Below are 21,812 nucleotides of genomic sequence, written 5' to 3' on the forward strand. Positions count from 1 at the left end.
TCTGGCCCGGAATGTTTATTACGTGTCCCTGCAATGCCTATGCTCTTAAAAGTCCAGTTCTACAGGTCAAAGAGGTTCAGGTAATTCTGATAAACATTCAGATTTGGAGTGCCCTCCTGAATGCAATATGTCAACTGTGAGGTGCATCTGACATTAATGCACCATAATTAAGGCTACGATTTAGTCACAGGTTGTGGAAGTCATGGAATCTGTGACTTCCAGCGATCTCCATGACTTCAGCCTGCTGTGGTCGGGAGCTGTGGGGTGGCCTCCGCTGCTCCAAGCCATTGCAGGTGATGGGGGTACCCCCCATATCTCCTGGCCACCATGGGCCCACGGAGCTGTGGTTAGCAGGGGTACCCTGTAGCTCCCGGCCCCAGTGGGTGGTGGGGACATCCCATATCTCCCAGCTGCTGCGGCCGCAGGGGAACCCCCTAGCTCCCAGCTGCCATGGGCCCCTGGAGCTGCAGGCGGCGGAGGTACCTTGGAGCTCCCAACTGACATGGGAGGCCTGGGCACCCCACAGGTCCCAGCTTCCACAGGCAGTGGGGGACCCCTGGAGCTGCAGGTGGCAGGAGTACCCTGCAGTCCCCAGCTGCTGCAGGCAGCTCCTAGCCCCAAGCAGCTGCCCTGCTTCAGGTGGTGTGGGGACCCGCAGGTCCCCATTTTGTCTTGGATATTTTTAGTAAAAGTCACAGACAGGTCACAGCTTCTGTGAATTTTTCTCTTTTACTCATGACCTGTCCATGACTTTTACTAAAAATACCCATGACAAAATCTTAGCCTTAACCATAATAAAGATGCATCCATACAGGGCTGTCCCTAGCTATTCTGGGTCCCTACGCAGCCCCGCCCCCCGCGCAGGGGAGCAGGCCTCTGTGGGGGTGGGGGCTGGCTTGGGGGGGCAGGGGGAAACCACCCCCCAGCACTCACCAGTGGTGCGGCTGGGGTCAGGTCCCTGCACTTCCTGCCATCTGTGAGTGCAGGCCTGGCCCTCAGGGGTGGGAAGAGGTGGGGCAGGAGTAGAGCAGGGGTGGGAAGAGTGGGTGGGGGGAGCAGGGCTGGTACTTTGGGGGAAGGGGTGGAGTGGGGGAGGGACTGGGGCAAAGCAGGGGCTGGAAGAGGCAGGTGGGGGCGGAGAAGGGGTGAGAAGAGGCGGAGTAGGGGCAGAGGGGGGCGGGGGCTTTGGGGGAAGGGGTGGAGTGGGAACAGGGCTGGGGCAGAGCAGGGGTGGGAAGAGGTGGGGCTGCGGTGGGTCTGAGGTAGGGCAGGGGTGGGGGGTCTGGGGAAGAGGCAGAGCAGGGGTTGGAGCAGCACGCAGCTGTGCAGGGCACCAGGAAATTTGCATATGGCTAAGGATGGCACTGCATCCATACAAATATCTGCAATTCCAAAGTGTCTTTCTCCCTCTATTCTATCGTCTAAAATTCAGGCTGTACTAGTGGGTTTATAAAAAGGTGCTTTGCTTTTACTGACACTCCAGGTGAACTATTAGAAGAAAAGGATGGAAAAAAGATCTTACCACATACAGAAGTTCATCTAACCATCTTCCAAGATAGTTTGTTTCCAGTTTGCCAATCCATGGTACTTGATAGAATTCATTAACAGCAGTATAATAAATGCTTTCAGTTGCAGAGTTCAGCAGCGCAAATGGCACACAAATCCACTGTGTTAAGCATGAAAACAATTATCAGTAAAATTGGCTAATGTACACCAGACAACATTTGTAACTCCTCTGCTTTCCCTATAAACCTGAAATTCCACCTCCCCATACCATACCACCACCAAACCTTGGGATTCCACAGAAATCTGAAATTGCCTCCCACCTTTAAGTTCTCATATGGGATTTTTCTAATGTTAAGGGGTGGCGGTGTTGTGAGTAGAGTGAGGCTAAGAAGGGGAAAATTAACTGTGGTGTACCTAGTCCTGTTTAACTTTTCCATTTAAACTTCTATCTTGTTTTCAAGAGCTCTTTTCATATAGCTCACATGGGTACTCTGTCCTTGTCATTTTATATGGTGGCTGGTTTTGTATAGACATGTTGCTTTGCATTGCTCTGGTGCTACAAACCAGCCCTAAAGCTGGTTTAAGTGGGGAAGCATGTCAGGGGACTCTTCCTCATACCTGAGGTTTCCTATAAACCTGCAGAGAGGCTGCTGCACAGGTCCTGTGGGTGTCGTGCTGTGTTCTATGGCACAGCTTCACCTAGTCCTGACCCCGTGTAGGCATATCCAGTCAGAGGCATAGCGAGCACCCTCCGTACCCTGCGACCGGAGGGGGACCCGCAAGGAAGGGGGCCCCTAAAAGTGGCAAAAAAAAAGTAAGGTATAACTAGGTAAGTGACATTTATTGACGCTATTGCACAATCCATGTCGGTTTTACTGAGAAAACTGTGAAGTCATTATGATACATCATAATGCTATTGGCTACATCAGTTGTCTGTCGGTCAGTTTCGAATTTTAGTTGGACCCATTCAAAGAATGTGTATTTGCGTTCATAATGGCAGTCGGCGGATAAATGTTATTAATTTAGTTGTTTAGTTTTTTATCGTTTCCAACGCAGAAGCGTGCTTTGTGATGTCTAAGAGAATGTATAAGAGCGGAGCTAGTAAACGAAAGGCAGCAAAAGATGCCGAGAAGGAACTTGAGAAAATTCCAAAGTTGTCAACGTATTTTGCGCTGCAATCCAATGTACACGTACAGGCACATGAAATGGACAGTGCTAGCAGCGACGAATCGTATCCAGAAGTGCTTCAAGTGAGGTCGAAGGTGAAGCCAGTTGTTCTACCAAACAAACTGTGACAGATATTCCAGCTGCTGCCGGGAAAGAAGTATTTGAATCTGAACCACTGACTGATGATCCAGGAGATTGGCCATCTATAATATCGGACAGGCAAGTGTGTGACATTGTTGCACGTGGCCCACCGCAGCAGAATGAAAGTTACGAATTTCCATTTAACGAGGAAAGACGGAGGTTCACAAGTACTCATTTCTATCAAACCATGGCAAATGGCGAGAAAATAAGACGTTCATGGTTAATGTACTCAGTTCAGAAAGATGCCATTTTTTGTTGTAAATTATTTGGCACTGGCCACATACCGCTACGTCATGGAACATCTGCTTGGAAAGCACTGTCAAAAAGACTTCAGCAGCATGAAACAGGCAAAGGTCATCAAGACTGTATGGTGAAATGGTTTGACCTTTGGTCAGGCATAGTAAACCGTACATCTATTGACCAACTCGAATTGCAGGCTTTTCTGAAAGAAAGAGATTTCTGGAGAAATGTTGTCAAACGCATGGTTGATCTTGTTATTTTCTTGTCTGAAAGAAAAAGACGGTTACTCACCTTTGTAACTGTTGTTCTTCGAGATGTGTTGCTCACATCCATTCCAGGTAGGTGTGCGCGCCGCGCGTGCACGTTCGTCGGAAACTTTTTACCCTAGCAACTCCAGTGGGCCGGCAGGTCGCCCCCTGGAGTGGCGCCGCCATGGCGCTCGATATATACCCTTGCCGGCCCACCCGCTCCTCAGTTCCTTCTTGCCGGCTACTCCGACAGTGGGGAAGGAGGGTGGGTGTGGAATGGATGTGAGCAACACATCTCGAAGAACAACAGTTACAAAGGTGAGTAACCGTCTTTTCTTCTTCGAGTGATTGCTCACATCCATTCCAGGTAGGTGAATCCCAAGCCATACCTAGGCGGTGGGGTCGGAGTGAGAAGTCTTGGCATGGAGCACTGCAGATCCGAAGGCCGCGTCCTCTCTTGACTGCTGGACCAGGGCGTAGTGGGAAGCAAAGGTGTGGACCGATGACCAGGTCGCTGCCCGACAGATTTCCTGGATGGGCACACGGGCGAGGAAAGCCAGCGACGATGCCTGCGCCCTGGTAGAATGCGCAGTCCTACGGCCCATAGGGACGTGGGCCAAGTCATAGCAGGTCCTGATACAGGACGTTACCCATGATGATAACCTCTGGGAGGAGATAGGAAGCCCCTTCATGCGGTCCGCTACTGCCACGAAAAGCTGGGGGGATTTGCGGAACGGTTTGGTTCTCTCCACATAGAACGCGAGAGCCCTACGGACATCAAGCGAGTGGAGCTGCTGCTCCCTGCATGAAGAGTGAGGTTTCGGGAAAAAAAGCGGGAGGAATATCTCTTGGTTGATGTGAAAGGTCGAGACTACCATGGGGAGAAAGGCAGGGTGTGGCCTCAGCTGCACCTTATCCTTGTGGAAGACTGTATACGGGGGGTCTACCACAAGAGCCCGGAGTTCCGACACCCGCCTAGCTGAGGTGATAGCTACTAGAAAGGCAGTCTTCCAAGAGAGATAGAGTAGGGAGCAAGTAGCTAACGGCTCAAAGGGGGGCCCCATGAGCCGAGACAACACTAGGTTAAGATCCCAGGTTGGAGCAGGGAGTCGGACGTTAGGGTATAAACGTTCCAGCCCCTTCAGGAATCTAGACACCGTCGGGTGAGAAAAAACGGAGCGGCCATCCCCACCGGGGTGAAAGGTGGAGATGGCTGCCAGGTGGACCCGCAACAACGATATCGCCAGACCCTGTTGTTTGAGGGACCAAACATAGTCTAAGATATTGGCCACCGAAACTTCCATAGGGCGGAGACCTTTCTCCACGCACCAACAGGAGAAACGCTTCCACTTGTCCGAGTATGTCGCTCTAGTGGAAGGCTTCCTGCTGCCCAAAAGTACCTCCCGTACCGGGGTGGAGCAGCGCAGTTCAGAACCGGTCAGCCACGCAGGAACCACGCCGCTAGGTGCAGCGACTGCAGGTCCGGGTGACAGAGAGTCCCGTGTTCCTGGGTAATCAGGTCCGGGTGAAGGGGCAGGGGAACTGGGTCGGCTATGGCCAGGTCCAGCAGCATGGGGTACCAATGTTGCCTGGGCCACGCCGGGGCTACTATGATTACGCGAGCCCTGTCCCTGCGCACCTTCAGAAGGACCCTGTGGACCAGTGGGAACGGGGGAAACGCGTAGTACAAGTGGGTCATCCACGGAATAAGGAAGGCATCCGCTATAGACCCGGGCTCCCTGCCCTGAAAGGATCAGAACGCCTGGCACTTCTTGTTCCCCCCGGACGCAAAGAGGTCCACATGGGGATAACCCCACCTCTGGAAGATTGAGAGGGCGACGTCCGGGCGAAGGGACCACTCGTGTGATAGGAAGGATCTGCTCAGGCGATCCGCCAGCATGTTCCGCACTCCGGGGAGGAAGGAAGCCGTGAGGTGAATGGAGTGGGCTACACAAAAGTCCCAGAGTCGCATCGCCTCGTGACATAGGGGAGAGGATCTGGTGCCGCCCTGCTTGTTGATATAGTACATGGTCGTCGTGTTGTCGGTAAACACCGCGACACAACGACCTTGAAGCTGGTAACAGAACGTTTGACAAGCAAGGCGGACCGCTCTCAACTCCCGCATGTTGATGTGCATCTTCACCTCCTGCGGGAACCACAGGCCCTGTGTTCTCAGGGTTCCCAGGTGGGCCCCCCAAGCCGAGATCTGAGGCATCCGTTGTCAGGGACACCGAGGGCTGAGGTGGGTGGAACGGGAGCCCCGCACACACTACGGACTGGTCTAGCCACCAGCCGAGAGAATCTAACACCTCCTGGGGGATTGTGATCAGCATGTCTAGCGGCTGCCTCGTCGGCCGGTAATGTTCGATGAGCCACAACTGGAGGGGCCTCATGCGGAGCCGAGCGTAACCGGTCACAAAGGTGCATGCTGCCATGTGGCCTAACAGGGTTAGACATGTCCGTACTGATGTCAAGGGGGCTGTCCGCAATCGCTGAACGATCGCCGACAATGCCTGGAACCTCGGTAATGGCAGAAGAGCACTGGCCACGGTGGAGTCCAGGACGGCCCCGATGAACTCCACCCTCTGCGTGGGGATCAGGGTGGACTTGTCCATGTTGACCATGAGGCCCAAGGTAGCAAACAGGCCGGTGATCACGCGGACGTGGCTGCAAACCTGTAGTTCCGACGTGCCCCGAATTAACCAATCGTCTAGGTAAGGGAACATGTGGATACGACTGCGCCGAAGATGTGCCACAACGACTGCCAAGCATTTTGTAAATACCCTCGGGGCCGTAGAAAGGCCAAATGGGAGGACTGCAAATTGGTAGTGAAGGGGGCCCACCACGAATCGAAGGAAACGTCTGTGGTGTGGCCAAATGGCGATGTGAAAATAAGCGTCCTGCATGTCGAGGGCGGCGTACCAGTCTCCCGGATCCAGGGATGGGATAATGGTCCCCAGGGATACCATGCGGAACTTCAACTTCACCAGGTATTTGTTGAGTTCTCGCAGGTCGAGGATAGGCCTGAGGCCTCCCTTGGCCTTGGGGATCAGAAAGTAGCGGGAATAAAACCCCTTGCCTTTCTCGTTTTCCGGAACCGCCTCTATAGCTCCTTTGTTGAGGAGCGTCTGTACCTCCTGTCGAAGGAATTGCTCGTGAGAGGGTTCCCTGAAGAGGGACGAGGAAGGGGGGCGGGAAGGAGGAAACGATATAAACTGTAGGCGGTATCCCGTCTGCACCGTACGCAAGACCCAGCTGTCTGATGTTATTTGGGTCCACGCCGGAAGGAAAAACGAAAGGCGGTTGGAAAACGGGGGGGAAGGATCCGTGGGGGAAACTGTTACTGCGCCCTCGGGCGCACCTTCAAAACGAAGGCTTGGGTCCAGGCGGGGGCTTAGAGGAGCTTTGATTCTGCCTCCCTTGGTTCCCCGAATGCCTACGCCTTCCATTCCTGCCACGGCGCCTATTGAGGTCCTGCCGTTGGCGGAACTGGGGGTATGGCCTGCGCTGCTGCTGCTGCTGTGGCCGGAAGGGTCTGCGCTGCGTTCCCGGCGTGTGCATCCCTAGGGAGCGCATAATGACCCGATTGTCTTTGAGACTCTTAAGTCTGGGGTCTGTCTTTTCCGAAAACAGGCCCTGGCCTTCGAACGGGAGGTCCTGGATGGTATGTTGGAGCTCCGGTGGAAGGCCAGAGACCTGCAGCCAGGAGATACGGCGCATCGTTACCCCCGAGGCGAGGGTGCGGGCAGCCGAGTCTGCAGCGTCTAAAGAAGCTTGCAATGAGGTTCGTGCAACCTTCTTGCCCTCGTCCAGAATGGCCGCAAATTCTTGGCGGGCGTCTTGTGGCAGCAGCTCTTTGAATTTGTCCGCTGCCACCCACGAGTTAAACGCGTATCTACTGAGCAGGGCTTGTTGGTTCGAAACCCTGAGCTGCAGGGCCCCAGCCGAGTAGACTTTGCGTCCAAGGAGGTCCATACGTCTGGCCTCCTTGGATTTGGGGGCTGGAGCTTCCTGCCCATGACGCTCCCTGTCGTTCACCGACTGCACCACCAGGGAACACGGTGTCGGGTGGACGTGGAGGTACTCGTAGCCTTTGGAGGGGGCCATGTATTTCCTCTCGACGCCCCTCGCCGTAGGGGGGATGGAGGCCGGTGACTGCCAGATTGTATTGGCGTTGGCCTGGATCGTCCTAATGAAGGGTAGGGCGACCCTGGTGGGAGCATCAGACGAGAGGATGGTGACAATCGGGTCCTCGATCTCAGAGACCTCCTCGGCTTGTAGGCTCAGATTCTGAGCTACTCGCCTAAGGAGGTCTTGGTGCGCCCTGAGATCCAGCGGGGGAGGGCTACTGGAGGAGGTGCCAGCCACCGCTTCATCAGGGGAGGAGGATGAGGAGACCCCCGGCAAGAAAGTGTCCAATGGGGGGTCTCCCTCGGCCCTTGCCTCTGTCTCAGGAGCCAGAGCGGAGTCTTGCTGCTTGGATCCTTCCTCTCCATCCGGGGAGGGAGGGGGGCGAGACAACGAAGCTTCCGGCACCCTGTGCTCCACCATCGCAGGCCTAGCAGGAAGCTGTTGGGGGCCCTGGGCTTGATGGTATGCCCAGGGGGTCCAAAACCCCCACTGCTGCGGACCTTGGTCCTGTTGCGGAGGGTCTTGGAATAGTGCCGCCTGCCTGTCGGTGCCCAGCGCATACACGCTGTCTGTCTGTGAAGACACCGATGGCTGCCTAGAAGGCCATGGCGGGGCCGACCCCGGCTGGTAAGGGTCTGCGCGGGTCGGCACCGAAGATCTTCTCGGTGCCGGGGATCGGTACCGGGAGTCATAGCGGTGCCGGGATCGGGACCGGGACCTGCCACCAGCTCGGTGCCGGGAGGTCGACCGGTGCGGCGAGTGACGGAGGGACTGGCTCCTGGAGTCACGGTGCCGGTATCGGCGGCTGGAGTCAGACCGCGACCGTCTGGAGGTCGATCGGCGCCGCGAGTGCGACTGGTACCACCGAGGGGAGCGGTGCCGGGACTGCGAGCGGCGGTGGGATCTTGATCGACCATGGCGTTGGGACCTGGATCACGAGCGCGAGTCCCGAGACGGTGCCGACATCATGTGCTTGCCTCTAGATGCGACCCGCACCGGAGGTACCGGGGGTGGCAGCTGAGTAGACTCCGTTAGGGCGATAAGGTCCCGTGCCGAGGCGAAGGTCTCCGGTGTGGATGGGACCAATAGCTCAACCCCAGATCTTACGGGGGAGCTTGGCGGCACCGGACTCGACGGACCCACTGGGCCCGGAGTCGACGGTGCCGGTGGCGCCGCGGCCGATGTCGATGCCGGGTGCTCCAATCGGGTCTGCCTGGCTGGAGTAGCAGACGCTGATGGTCTCGCCTCTGCACCCGGTCGGTGCCGGGGAGTCTTCCCGGTGCCGGTGCAATCCGGTGCCGGCGCCGAGATCACGGCCTGCGAAGCCGCCGGGTCAAGTGCCGCCTCCATGAGGAGAGTCCTTAGTCTTTGGTCTCTCTCCTTTTTTGTCCTGGGCTTAAAAGCCTTGCAGATGCGGCACTTGTCCGATCTGTGCGATTCCCCAGGCACTTCAGGCACGCGTCGTGGGGGTCGCTGGTAGGCATAGGCTTCTTACAGGCCGCACACTGCTTAAAGCCCGGCGAACCAGGCATGAGCCCGGTGCCGGGTGCTGGGAAGGGCTACAGCCCCCGGCGAACAACTAACTACAATACTATTACACCTAATTACTTAACTAACTACACTTAACGATCTAACTAACAATTGTAACAATAACGATAGTTAACAAGGAGAGCTAGGGACGTGGAGGACAGCTATGCCGCGCTCCACAGTTCCAACGACCGACACGGCGGTAAGAAGGAACTGAGAAGCGGGTGGGCCGGCAAGGGTATATATCGAGCGCCATGGCGGCGCCACTCCAGGGGGCGACCTGCCGGCCCACTGGAGTTGCTAGGGTAAAAATTTTCCGACAAACGTGCACGCGCGGCGCGCACACCTACCTGGAATGGATGTGAGCAATCACTCGAAGAAGAACTTGGCATTTCGAGGAAGTAATGAAAAGCTCGGCGATCCTTCGAATGGCAACTTTTTGGGACTGTTTGAATTGCTTGCAAAGTATGATACTGTCCTCAGCGAACTTTTACAGAGGATTAAGAAGGCAGAGACACATGTTCAGTACCTCAGTCCACAGATCCAAAATGAGCTGATTCAACTTGTTGCCAGTAACATTCAAGAGACCAACATAGCGCAGCTTAAAAAAGCAAAATATTATTCAGTTATTTTGGACTGTACTCCCGATGTGTCACATGAAGAACAGATGTCTGTGGTATTACGCTTTGTTGAATGCAATGGTGAAGATGGTGTCAATATTCGTGAAGCGTTTGTTGGTTTTCTTAATGTTCATGATACAACTGGTGAGGGCTTATTGGAAGCGTTTCTTGAAAAGGCAAACAACTTAGGAATAGACATTGCTGACATAAGAGGCCAAGCTTATGATAACAGCGCAAATATGAGAGGAAAAATAAAGGAGTTCAAGCCCGCATGCTAGAAATAAATGACCGTGCCTTGTATGTACCATGTGGAGCTCACACTTGGAATCTTGTGATCTCAGATGCGGCAAAGTCATCAAAATATGCTGTAGTAAGTGAAGGCCCTGATAAAGGCCCAGTATGAGGCCTGAGGCCTGAACTAAAATAATGGCCAAGACTTTGCTAACATAAAGCAAAGTGAAGCTGTGAGCCAGAGGCAGGCCCTGCTCACAGAAGCTGGCAAGGAAAGGGCTGATGCTGCAAGAAGATACGTACCTAAAAGGTACTGAACACTAGAGATCAGAACATTCACATACTTGCACATTCCACACAGATAACAAGGAACAGGCCAACCCATCCCAATGACGGGCAAAAGGGTAATATGATGGATAGAGTTGTTTTGATCGAACCAACATGTACAAGGTGAGAGGCGGCACCTTACTACGTAGAGGGGCTGCACCTCAATACGTCAGGAGTGATGTGTAACTTGTTTGTACTTGTGTATAAAAATGTATCCCTGGGGTGATGTCTTTGTCTGGCCTAGGGGGCAGTGGAAAGTCCCGCCACTGACTGAGCCGAGTCCATTGACAAGAGGCACTCTGTCGCAGTATGCCCGGTAGACTAAGTAATCTACGGGGACCCTGCAAGTGTGTCCGAGCGCAATAAACCTGGCCGACGTGCCTTCGTACCTTATTAGACTCTGTGGTCATTGGGGGTTCTCTTCGGGTCTGCTGTGTCAGCTATCTGCAGAGCTGGGACAGCACAAGAGGGAACACACGCACGCAGCCGAGTGATACCAACAAGGAGAGAGCAGAGCACCACACTGGTAGCATCTGACAACAACACCTCTGACAACACTGGTGACCCCGACCGCTGATCTGGTGAGTAAGCGAGCTGTCCACTGTAAGAATCACAATCTAACATGGCAGAAAACCTCGTGCTAGGGAACCCCCTGATCCCCTCCCTTTTAATCCCCATGGAGTTTTATAACTCTTGGACCCGCTGGATTGCCAGTAAGGGGGGTCCATATGAATTGAAGAATGGGGAAACATGGACTGGCATATGTAAAGCGATGGTAGAAACTGAGGCTCTGAAAAATAGTAATAAAAGTAAAAAAGCAAAAGTAACAGTAACAAAGAAACAGTTAAAAGAATCAAAAGAAGCTACACAGCCCTGGAATGCTCCCACCGCCTTAGCAGGGTGGCAAGCAGCCCAGAGACAACCAGTACAGGAACAGAGTGAAACACTGAAAACAACTGTAAGGAACCTACAAAAAATACATGTGCCGTCCCCTGTTATAAATATTGATGGTAAACAGCAGGCTTCAGGTAGCTACCCTGTGCCTGAAGAATGGGGACAGAGGTGGAAAGAGGTGGTCCTAGTAAAATTAAAACATAAAACTGGGTCCACTGCATTGCAACCATCACCTTATGATAAAAGCCAGGTTCCAGTTAAACTTAAACTGGAACCTAGACTGGTGCCTGTCAGTACGGGACAAGTAAGTGCACAGAAGGAAAGAGTAGCAAACAATACTCTCATTGAATTGGTAAATCAAATGAAGGAAAAAATGGAACAGTTCACAGAGCACATTAGGAGACAGGAGCTGCGACGTAATCACAGGGGAGTGAATAAAAAAGAATTTCAAAGTAAAAAACTAAAATTAAGCGGGTCAACAGCTAGAATTGATGCATTAACACATGGAGCTGCCCAAAAACAGTTAACTGCAGCAAAAAAGGGAACTCCCACTATCCATTTGGCATGCACACAAAAGCAACAAACACTGGGGGAACAAATTCAGGTTTTACAAGAGCAGGTAACTACCCCCAATCTCCTCTTACAGCCAGGATAAAAACCAGGGGTGCAATCCCCAACTGTGCAGGTTCCCAATTTCTTTGACCCATGGAACCACACTCCGCGCTCATATCTGAAAATAGAACCTTCTTTCTCATATATTTTTACATACCAGTTAAGTTTTGTCCTTTATATGTTTTCTGAGTTTCCTAAACTTGATGCTGCTGCCTGGACTTTCAAATGCCTTGATAGAGTTAATCTCTCTTGGCTCAGGTCTCACTACCTATCTAGGTTGCTCTTCAGCCACCCCCCCCCTTTTTCCCCCGCCTCTCCTCACTTCTACTTTTTCTCTTTGTTTTAAAAGAGAAAAGTTATAGTTTTTACAGAAACCTCCAAAAGATAAAGCAATTAACAACAGAACAAATCAAGAAACAAAAAGAAAACAAGGTAAAAACTTTAAATCCAGTAAATTAATTATTTTAACCCTTCAGGAATGCAACAGCTGGAATTATTCCTAACTTTCTTGAAGATATGGTTGCCAAGCAACAGAAATGCACTCTCTGCTTCTAATCCTAACCACTAACTAATATTTGAAACATGGGCTTTTCTTATTCCATACAGCAGAGTTTTAAAATAATGTTAAATATAAAGTAATGCAAAATTCCTTGTTACCAAATTAATACAATACATTTGGCAAGTATTAATATATTTTTATCAAATTCCTGCTGCAAGTTTTCAATAAGGTAATAACTTGTTATTCAAATGTTTAACCCTTTTTAATTTTATTTTTAGTGGTGTTATTTTGTATAGTTATGAATAGAATTCTGGCGCCATTTGTTTTTAATTGTAAGTTTGTCCTGTATGTCCTGTGTGTGTGTCTTGTGTCTATGTTGTGTGTGTCACATAACAATTTTTTTAAATTATTTTTATTTTTATTTTTTTGTTGCAACAAAAGTCAAGTTTATACCCTTTTAAAAATATATGAGATGTGGTATTTTAAAATCACGGTTGGGGTATAATCATAGTATTATTAACACCAATTTTTTGTGCAAAGTCCAAAAAGGTTTCAGTTACAAATATATGTACATATATTTCTGTCTCAACAAATAACGCAATTGCAAACAAAAAGAATTCTCTTTTATCAGTCACAGTTTTGTTTTTTAAGTTTTTTTTAATTATTGTTCAAAGATAAAATGTAAGGGGAAACCTCAACATTAAGGTAAAGATAATATTAACAAAATGTCAATTTCTTGTTTGGGCTTTTTATAAATTTGTTTGCACTGTTAAATATAGTTATAAGACTGTCATAACCAAAATGTTTTAAAATAACAATTTATGCATAAAGCTAACCAAACAATTTCAACAAGTTTCCACGTTTTTAACAGGTTTCCACCTTTGGCTCCCAAACATAGCAAAGCATTTTGAAAGGATACCCTCAAATATCCTCAAAGTATTTGTATGTATCTGTATTTAAAATATATTTTTGGTTTAATGTTATAGCTGGTTTAATTTTATATGCTTTTCTTTTGTTTTGTTATGTTCATGGGCAGCAATGGTTGTTAAGGTTTGTGCTTCTAAACAGTTAACAAAAGTAAAATTGGTATCACAAGCGAATTAACTCTAACTCTAAAAAGCTTGTTAAAGTTATGTTACTAAAACAAAGTGTTCAGCAAGGGAAAGCAATACCCCTTCTCATGAAAGATTGTGAGCATTTATTTTAGCTGTTAAGCATTACATTTAGTATTAAATATTAGTAATCCACCCCAAATGAAAATGAACGTCTATACAACAATTGCAAAAGTATAGCTTGTGTTATAAAAGGCTCGGTCCCTATTACATTGTTCTTATTACATTGTAAACAAACTAAGTTAAAACTGTGTATTAAGTTTGAGTTACTGAAAACAAACAAACAAACAAACAAAAAAACTTTACTATGTTAACTAACAAAAGTTGTTTAAGTTGCATCCCACAGACCAAAGATGCCAGAAAATATCACACCCTGAAGACACCAAATAATAACTGTATACAGTGAAGAAACCTCCAAGCATCAAGAAAAGAAAAATGCTTTATAAATAAAAGACTGTTCACATACACTTCTATCTACCATATATGGACAATTAAGTTAACAATCAGATAAAAACCATTAGCTGGATCAGAAAAACTGTCATTTAATTTTAACTTGATTACTGTGTAAAAACAATTGAATTATTGCTGTACTACTGTACTATCATTGTACAGCTGTATTATTGCTGTATTGTATTATTGCTGTACAACATCTACAATGTGTATAATCTTGCTAAACTGTTTAACCAACCCACAGGTAAAAATCAACAAACTAATGGCAGCAAACACCATGAAGGCAAAGAAAAAACAAATTGGTAAAGAAATTAAGTTATATTAACTACAAATTGGGTAAACAAATTGCCTGTTAGTAGCAGTCATAATTTGGGTCAGTGACACTGCATCCTAACTGAGGCACATGTTAGTCAAAACAATCTTGTCTAGTATCCGGGTACACAACAATATTTCATAAATTGGTTACTGTCCATTCAGTAGGTTATCTGGAAGACAGCATCCATAAGAAACAACTGCATCTACATCAACTACTGGTGTATCACAGAGCAGTTCAACCAATGGAACAAAGAAGCTACCCACTTCTGTTTCCTGCCCAGTAAAGCTGACCAGATGGTGACAACCAGCCTTAAGGATAACCTATAATATGAATGGACAGTACTGTGTAGTAACTAATTACAATATATTTATATATATAGGCCTCAGTGGTAGTGTCACTACTCCAAATTTCTGTTTTACTTCTCATATACACAGCACTGTGGGACACACTATCACAATCCTATCCCAGTATTTTAAAATACTTAGCCTACTACTAATGATTAGACACATGATAACTGGAATTGCCCTAATGGAAGTGTGTTTCTATCTGTGTCACCAAAGTAAAAGGGCCAGAGTACACCAGCAGGCTGGAAAAACATGATTACACTTGGATATAAGTTGGTGTCATATGTACACATACATACTATACATATATGCCCATACACACTACAAATATATGCCATATCCATATAATTCATATATATTAATTATTTGGAAGTGCCTCTAAGGATCAATCATAATATTACATTTCTCAGTCATGGTCTAACATTCCAAGGCCCACCATAAGGGACTAAAAAATAATTGGATAATAAAATCTGTCTCTCAGTCGTACGAGGGAATGTGCAGACTAAATAGACAGATGGGGCATGAGTGGATGGATGGTAAAATAAGGTAACCACATAACAGTGTTTAGCCCACTGGGTTATCTTTAGTCCATGCATTATGCTTTTCCGGGACGATGGGTAAACATCCTCCCCATAAAAAGACAAAAAGTGGGGGAATGTAGTAAGTGAAGGTCCTGATAAAGGCCCAGTATGAGGCCTGAGGCCTGAACTAAAATAATGGCCAAGACTTTGCTAACATAAAGCAAAGTGAAGCTGTGAGCCAGAGGCAGGCCCTGCTCACAGAAGCTGGCAAGGAAAGGGCTGATGCTGCAAGAAGATACGTACCTAAAAGGTACTGAACACTAGAGATCAGAACATTCACATATTTGCACATTCCACACAGATAACAAGGAACAGGCCAACCCATCCCAATGACGGGCAAAAGGGTAATATGATGGATAGAGTTGTTTTGATCGAACCAACATGTACAAGGTGAGAGGCGGCACCTTATTACGTAGAGGGGCTGCACCTCAATACGTCAGGAGTGATGTGTAACTTGTTTGTACCTGTGTATAAAAATGTATCCCTGGGGCGATGTCTTTGTCCGGCCTAGGGGGCAGTGAAAAGTCCCGCCACTGACTGAGCCGAGTCCATTGACAAGAGGCACTCTGTCGCAGTATGCCCGGTAGACTAAGTAATCTACGGGGACCCTGCAAGTGTGTCCGAGCACAATAAACCTGGCTGACGTGCCTTTGTACCTTACTAGACTCTGTGGTCATTGGGGGTTCTCTTCGGGTCTGCTGTGTCAGCTATCTGCAGAGCTGGGACAGCACAAGAGGGAACACACGCACGCAGCCAAGTGATACCAACAAGGAGAGAGCAGAGCACCACACTGGTAGCATCTGACAACAACACCTCTGACAACATATGCTGTTAACTTTTTCAGTCTGATTAACAGAATATACGTTATCTTTTCTTCTTCACATTCACATTGGGATATACTTCAAGAATATATGCCAATATCTGTTAAAGGGTTATCGGACACTCGTTGGGAGTCGAGAATTGATGCTGTGAAGCCATTGCGTTATCACCTTGAAGAATTGTGCAATGCTTTGTCATCTTTGCGAGAATATGCGCTCGAAAAGAAAGATGGCAATACAGCAACAGAAGCCGGTGCGCTTTTAGACCGTGTTACTACGTGGCCTTTTGTTCTGACTGTGTACACGTGGTACGATATACTATTTCACATCAATAAAACCAGCAAATTAATTCAGTCACCAGATGTGTCAATTGACATACTGCAGGCAGAAGTCGGTGCTACAATGAAGTTTTTGGAAGACTATCGAAATACAGGATATAACTCTGTGGTCACAAATGCACCTGAAATAGCAAAGCATATGGGTATTGAGCAGGTGTTTCCAGAAACCAGGGTGCAACGTAAGAAGAGAATGTTTTATTATGAATGTGCTGATGATTCGAGTCATCTTTCTGCCGAAGAAAAATTCAAATCACAGTTCTTTCTTGTTCTCACTGATCAGGCCATATCTTCCGTTTCCTCGCAATTTGACCAACTCGTGGAGTGGTATAAGTTGTTTGGATTTCTGTACAACTCTAACAGCCTGAAGCAGTGTCACAGAGAAAATGAACTGGAGAATCACAGCAAAAATTTTGAAAGAAAAATGGGAGACATTGATGCCAACGAATTCATAATGGAATTGAATCGTTTTATTTATGTCATCGAGAAAGAGAGAGGACTTGTCACAGCAAACAATTTTTTAACGTACATATACAAGAACAGCCTTCAGGAGATATATCCGAATCTTTGCATTTGCATCAGAATTCTTCTGACCACACCAGTTACTGTCACTGGTGCTGAAAGGAGCTTCAGCAGAATGAAACTGATCAAGAATATCCTGCGCTCAACCATGACAGATGACAGGCTATCTGCGCTTGCAGTTATCTCAATCGAAAACAAGATTGCCAGATCTCTGGACTATGACGCATTGATTAACCAATTTGAGGAGAACAAGGCTCGAAAGAAGCGCTTTGCGTAAATACGGAATACATGTACACTGTAGGCCTATGTATACATAATATGAACCCTGTATATTGTATAAAATAAATACCGCATTCCAGTTTCTGCATTGTAAAGGGCCCCGGACATATGTTCGGAGGGGGCCACGTTCTTTGTTGCTACGGCCCTGTATCCAGTGCAGTTTACCTCTGCTTCTTGATGGATTACATTGCTATGGAGCTGGGAACAGCCAGTGGCAAATCAAATGGAAGCAATCTCATTTGGCTCTAACAAAACAGTGGCTGAAATATTAACCATGCAGCCTCTTGAACAATGATGATGATTAAGCAGTGATAATGCAATTTCCTGTTTTCCCCGCTGAAATAGATACTGTACTGGTAACTCAACACTGTTATAACTCAGAGAGCCTTCTCAAGGTACAGCAAGCACTTTCCCCCTTAAGAATCCTGGATGTGACTCGCTCAGAGAGCGTTGCCTTGACCCTCTTTACAGATCTGCACATGAGGCTGCTGTCCTGAACATACCTAAAAACTGAAGGTTTACTTTTGCCCTAAATCTTTAAGAACTCAGCTTTGGCTGTAAGGCCCATGGAGGTGGTGATGTGAAGACACAAGTCCTGTAGAATACAAGACTAAGAGCAGTGTCACTGGTACACTCTCCTTTATGTTGTACTACTGTACATAGCAGTGGCGTAGCCAAGCCAGGACACTTGGGTGGGCCCCAACTTTGGGTGGGTGGGCAAGCACCTGCACCCTGACCCCACTCTCCGGCTGGAGCACCGGACGGGCAGAGCGGGACAAGCGCCTGACCCTGCTCCCCGACTGGAGTGCTAGGCAGGTGAGTGGAGCGGGGCAAGCCCCCGACCTCATTCCCCATCTGGAGCACTGGGTGGGTGGAGTGGGCAAGCCCCCATGTCCTGACCCTACCCCCTGGCTGGAGTGCTGGCCAGTAGGCGGAACAGGGCAAGTGCTGGGGCCAGAGCAGAGCCGGGCTGGAGGGTGTGAACCTGGATGCTAAGTGGATGGGTCATGGCCCACCCAGGCCCACTTGTGGCTATGCCCCTTGTACATAGTGCCCTCCCAGTGGGGAACAGCTGTGATTGTGCTGTAAAGATGTGGGGTGCGGCAGCAGAGACCAAAAGTCTTCCTCCATTTTGGAAGGCCGGGTTCCAGACTGCCGGGCCAGAGCAAGCTGTGGCTGGCTGTTACTTATAGCAGCATCTTGTTGCTGTGTTAAAGTGTTTAAGTAATAATGTCATGTTAAATATAAGCTCTCTGGGCCTCAAGAAGAACACACTCCCCACGGTGGGGAGCGTCTCTGCTGGCTGGCGTAGCTAGGGTGAGGGCATTGTCTGTCCTGCCCCTTTGGGAGAGGCTGGTGCCGATGTGGGTGGTAGCCTGCACTCTCCTTGTGCTCTCTAGACACAAGTGGAACAGTTATTTCTAGCTAGGTGTGAGAGTGCTTGTGGAACCCAACAGTTCCTGGTGCCTCCTGCTTCCCTCACCCCATCCTGAGCACCCATTCTGGGTGAAAAAAGCAATCTTGCCTAAATGGCTAAAGCCTTTTGAAGACAGCTGTTTTGTGGATAGCCATGTTCTGGATCACATTAGGCTGAGCTGCCGGTTAAGTGACTAGTGTTAAGCTGTTTCAGAGTAGCAGTCGTGTTAGTCTGTATCTGCAAAAAGAGCAGGAGTACTTGTGGCCCCTTAGAGACTAAAATTTATTTGAGCATAAGCTTTCGTGGGCTACAGCCCACTTCATCAGACACGTGTGTTAACCTAGCCACCAGAGGGGGCCCATGCTGTTCCATGAAAGCAGTTGGAAGACTGCAGTAATAAAGCCTTTTGGAGTTCAAATAAAGTCTATCCCTTGGGTCATACCAGGCTTCTTGCAACAGTTAAGGAAAGATAAACTGAAGACTAAAGTTTCCCCACTTTGGCCTGTGCAGGTCTCCCTGTAAAACAGTCTGAACAAAAATGCAGAAGCCAGATCCTGGCTTATGCTATCTCTGCACCTGAAAAACTACAGTCAGGAGAAGGGCTGCTGTGTCCTAAACCTAGCTCTTCCAAAACCCATGCGACCTGAAGCTCATCTCACATCACTGTAAATCAGGATTAGCTCCATGGAGTTACATTGGCATACAGCTGGTGTCAGAGAGAGGGGAGTCAGGCTGCATGGAGTTAATATTCTGCAGAGCTCAGTTAGTCACTCCTGTGTTGAGCCTTGGAGGAGCATTCTGTGGAAGGGATTTGGGGTCGGAAGCTATAGGTTATGTGAGTTTTAGTGTCTCATTTACCACCAGGGCAGCTCCAAGGCAAGGGTTTTGCCTCCCCAAGCAGCGAAAAAAAAGCCACGATTGCGATTGGGGCCTCTGCTCCACTACTGCACCACTTTCTTCTTCGGCAATTCAGCAGCCGGTCCTTCCCTCTGAGAAGGACCAAGGGACCAGCCACTGAATTGCCGCTGAAGAGCCCGACGTGCCACCTCTTCCCCTTGGCTGCCCCAAGCACCTGCTTGCTGAACTGGTGCCTAGAGCCGGACCTTTTACCACTTATGGAATGCATCCTCTTCCACTTGGAATACTCACAATAATCCTGGCATAAGAAGAGCTTGTGTAGGCACTCTCTGTCTCTCTAGAATACGTGGGGTCACTGTTTCAAGAAATATGTGCAGTAATCTGACCCTTCAAAGACAGAGCTCCAGTGATTGGTGGTGTTGGATCCAGAGTCATAATCATCATGATCTTTTTCTAATATGCTAAGACTCAGTGGCAGTTCCAGGCACCAGCGCTCCAAGTGCGTGCCTGGGGCGGCAAGCCACGAGGGGCGCCCTGGTGGTCCCTGCCAGGGCGGCAGTCAGGCAGCCTTCGGCAGCTTGCCTGTGGGAGGTCGCAATTCGGCAGCAGGTACGCTGAAGCCGCGGGACCGGCGGACGTTCCGCAGGCAAGCCACCGAATCCACGGGACCAGGGACCTCCTGCAGGCAAGCCGCTGCAGGCTGCCTGACTGCTGTCTTTGGGGCGGCAAAGAAGCTAGAGCTGACCTTGCTAAGACTAAACACTGTTTTTGATTTAAAGAGTTTTAATTTCAGTCCATCTAATTTAGAAGTGTTGTTACAGACCCATTCATTACAAATTAAAGTGCAACACTCTGACAGTCACCTCCTACTGCTCATTCTGTTGGGATTGTTTTGGATGTCCATAAAGGCTCCATCCTACAAATACTTATGTATGTGAATTAGTTCCATTGGACTGCTTGCCTAAGTACTTCATGTAAGTGTTTATAGGACTGTGCGAACCTACACAGACCCTGTGTCCTACACAGACCACCATGCCTGCCTGCAGACCCATGGATTTCATTGAAGGTCTATGTAAATGCAGGGATTCTCCCACATAGAACTCAATGTAGGACTGGAAAGGTAGGTACCTGTCCCACAAACATTTAAGCATGTGCATAACTGTAATTGAAATGAATGGGGTCACTCACATGAGTAAAGTTACACATGTGCTTATAGAACTGAGTTGTTTTTAAGCATCATTGGGCAAGGACTTTTCTTTAAACTTTCACCTAACTTTGGGTACCTGAAATCAGCATTTCCAAATCTTCCAACATGTGTGCGGTTCCCCACACAAGTGTCACGTTAATCTGAATTTTGAATCTTTTTAAAAAAAATACCTAAAATATTCTCTGATGATATTTCCCCCTTAAGTTCTTAAATATATTTATATTTTTAAAACTGTACCTCAGTTTAAAAGTGATTTGGAGAGAGGGTAGAATTGAGGTTTTTGTGAGTCTGAATAGTGTATTGCTTGAGAAACCTGTTGCTGTTTTAACACAGACATTTAGAAAATGGCATGTTCCAGCTTTGCAGAAAGAAGAATTGTTTTCTAATAAATTCTGACTTTGAGGTGGTTTCTGACGCTCTCGCACATTCTAGACTTAAAATACGCTACTGGGGAAGGCACTTGGAAGGACTTAGGAAATTTGGTCTTTTGATGAATTGACCTAGAAACCAGAACACTACAGCCTCATAAAAGAATTATTGTTCACCCTGTGCTCTGCGCCTTATTAAGGGCTTTACATATGATTTATGCTGCTGTGTAAATCCTCTTGTAAGCCAGTGAAGTGTTTGTCTTAATAAGACATACTGAAAGATCCTTGGGATTGAACCTGGGTTAGATTCTGATCTAGTTACACTCATAAATCTATGAGGCCAAATCCTGCTCTGGATTTTGGAGGTGTAAAGTCAGAGTATTTTCTGTGGGATTACTCCAGATTTATACTGGTGTAAATCAGAGAATCTTTTGTGGACTGTATGTGAGTCAGCTGTTTTTCCCAAAGGAGCATGAACTTGGCTTGAACTATTTCCCTCTATTTGAATTCAATCTCCAACTGTTTTCTGGGAATTCAATAAGTACCTCTTTTCCCCCCCGTGTCAATTGATAGCTGCAGTATGGCCTTCCAGGGTTTCTGTGCTGCTGGAGGGTGTCATCTTTCAGATGAGATATAAAACTAAGACTAAGTCTACACTACCACAGTAAGTCAACCTACACTATGTAACTCCAGCTATGTGAATAACATAGCCGTAGTCGATGTACCTTAGGTTGAGTTACCGCAGGGAGAAAGTCTCCTGTCAACTTACTTACTCTTCTCGTTGGGTGTAGAGCACAGGGTTCGACTGGAGAGCGATCTGCTGTCAATTTGGTGGGTCTTCTCTAGACCCGCTAAATCGACCACCGGTGGCTCGATCTCAGAGCATTGATCCTGGTTGTAGTGTAGACCTGCCGTGAGGTTGTCACTATACACTATAAAATTTTATGGCAATTTCACAATAGTAGCAGCATTAGTCCCAGTGACTGGGTTGATTCCAAGTGGGGCAATTAGTACAATCAAACTAAATTCTTCCTGTAGTTTCAGTTATTTCTGGTATTTTCT

At 48.1% G+C, this 21,812-nt stretch overlaps 1 protein-coding gene across 3 annotated transcripts in view; it reads right to left on the reverse strand.

The window, feature by feature from the left end:
• The window catches only part of LOC115650136 (high-affinity choline transporter 1-like), a 52,486-nt gene that overhangs the window by 11,241 nt on the left and 19,433 nt on the right, over positions 1-21,812 (reverse strand). For all 3 annotated transcript variants that reach the window (XM_030559611.1, XM_030559601.1, XM_030559619.1), the window contains one exon: positions 1,523-1,666. In XM_030559611.1, coding sequence (XP_030415471.1) covers positions 1,523-1,666 — 144 coding nt within the window. The remainder of the gene's footprint in view (positions 1-1,522; positions 1,667-21,812) is intronic.

Source organism: Gopherus evgoodei, chromosome 1 (assembly GCF_007399415.2).
Source record: "Gopherus evgoodei ecotype Sinaloan lineage chromosome 1, rGopEvg1_v1.p, whole genome shotgun sequence".
Lineage (NCBI taxonomy): Eukaryota > Metazoa > Chordata > Testudines > Testudinidae > Gopherus > Gopherus evgoodei.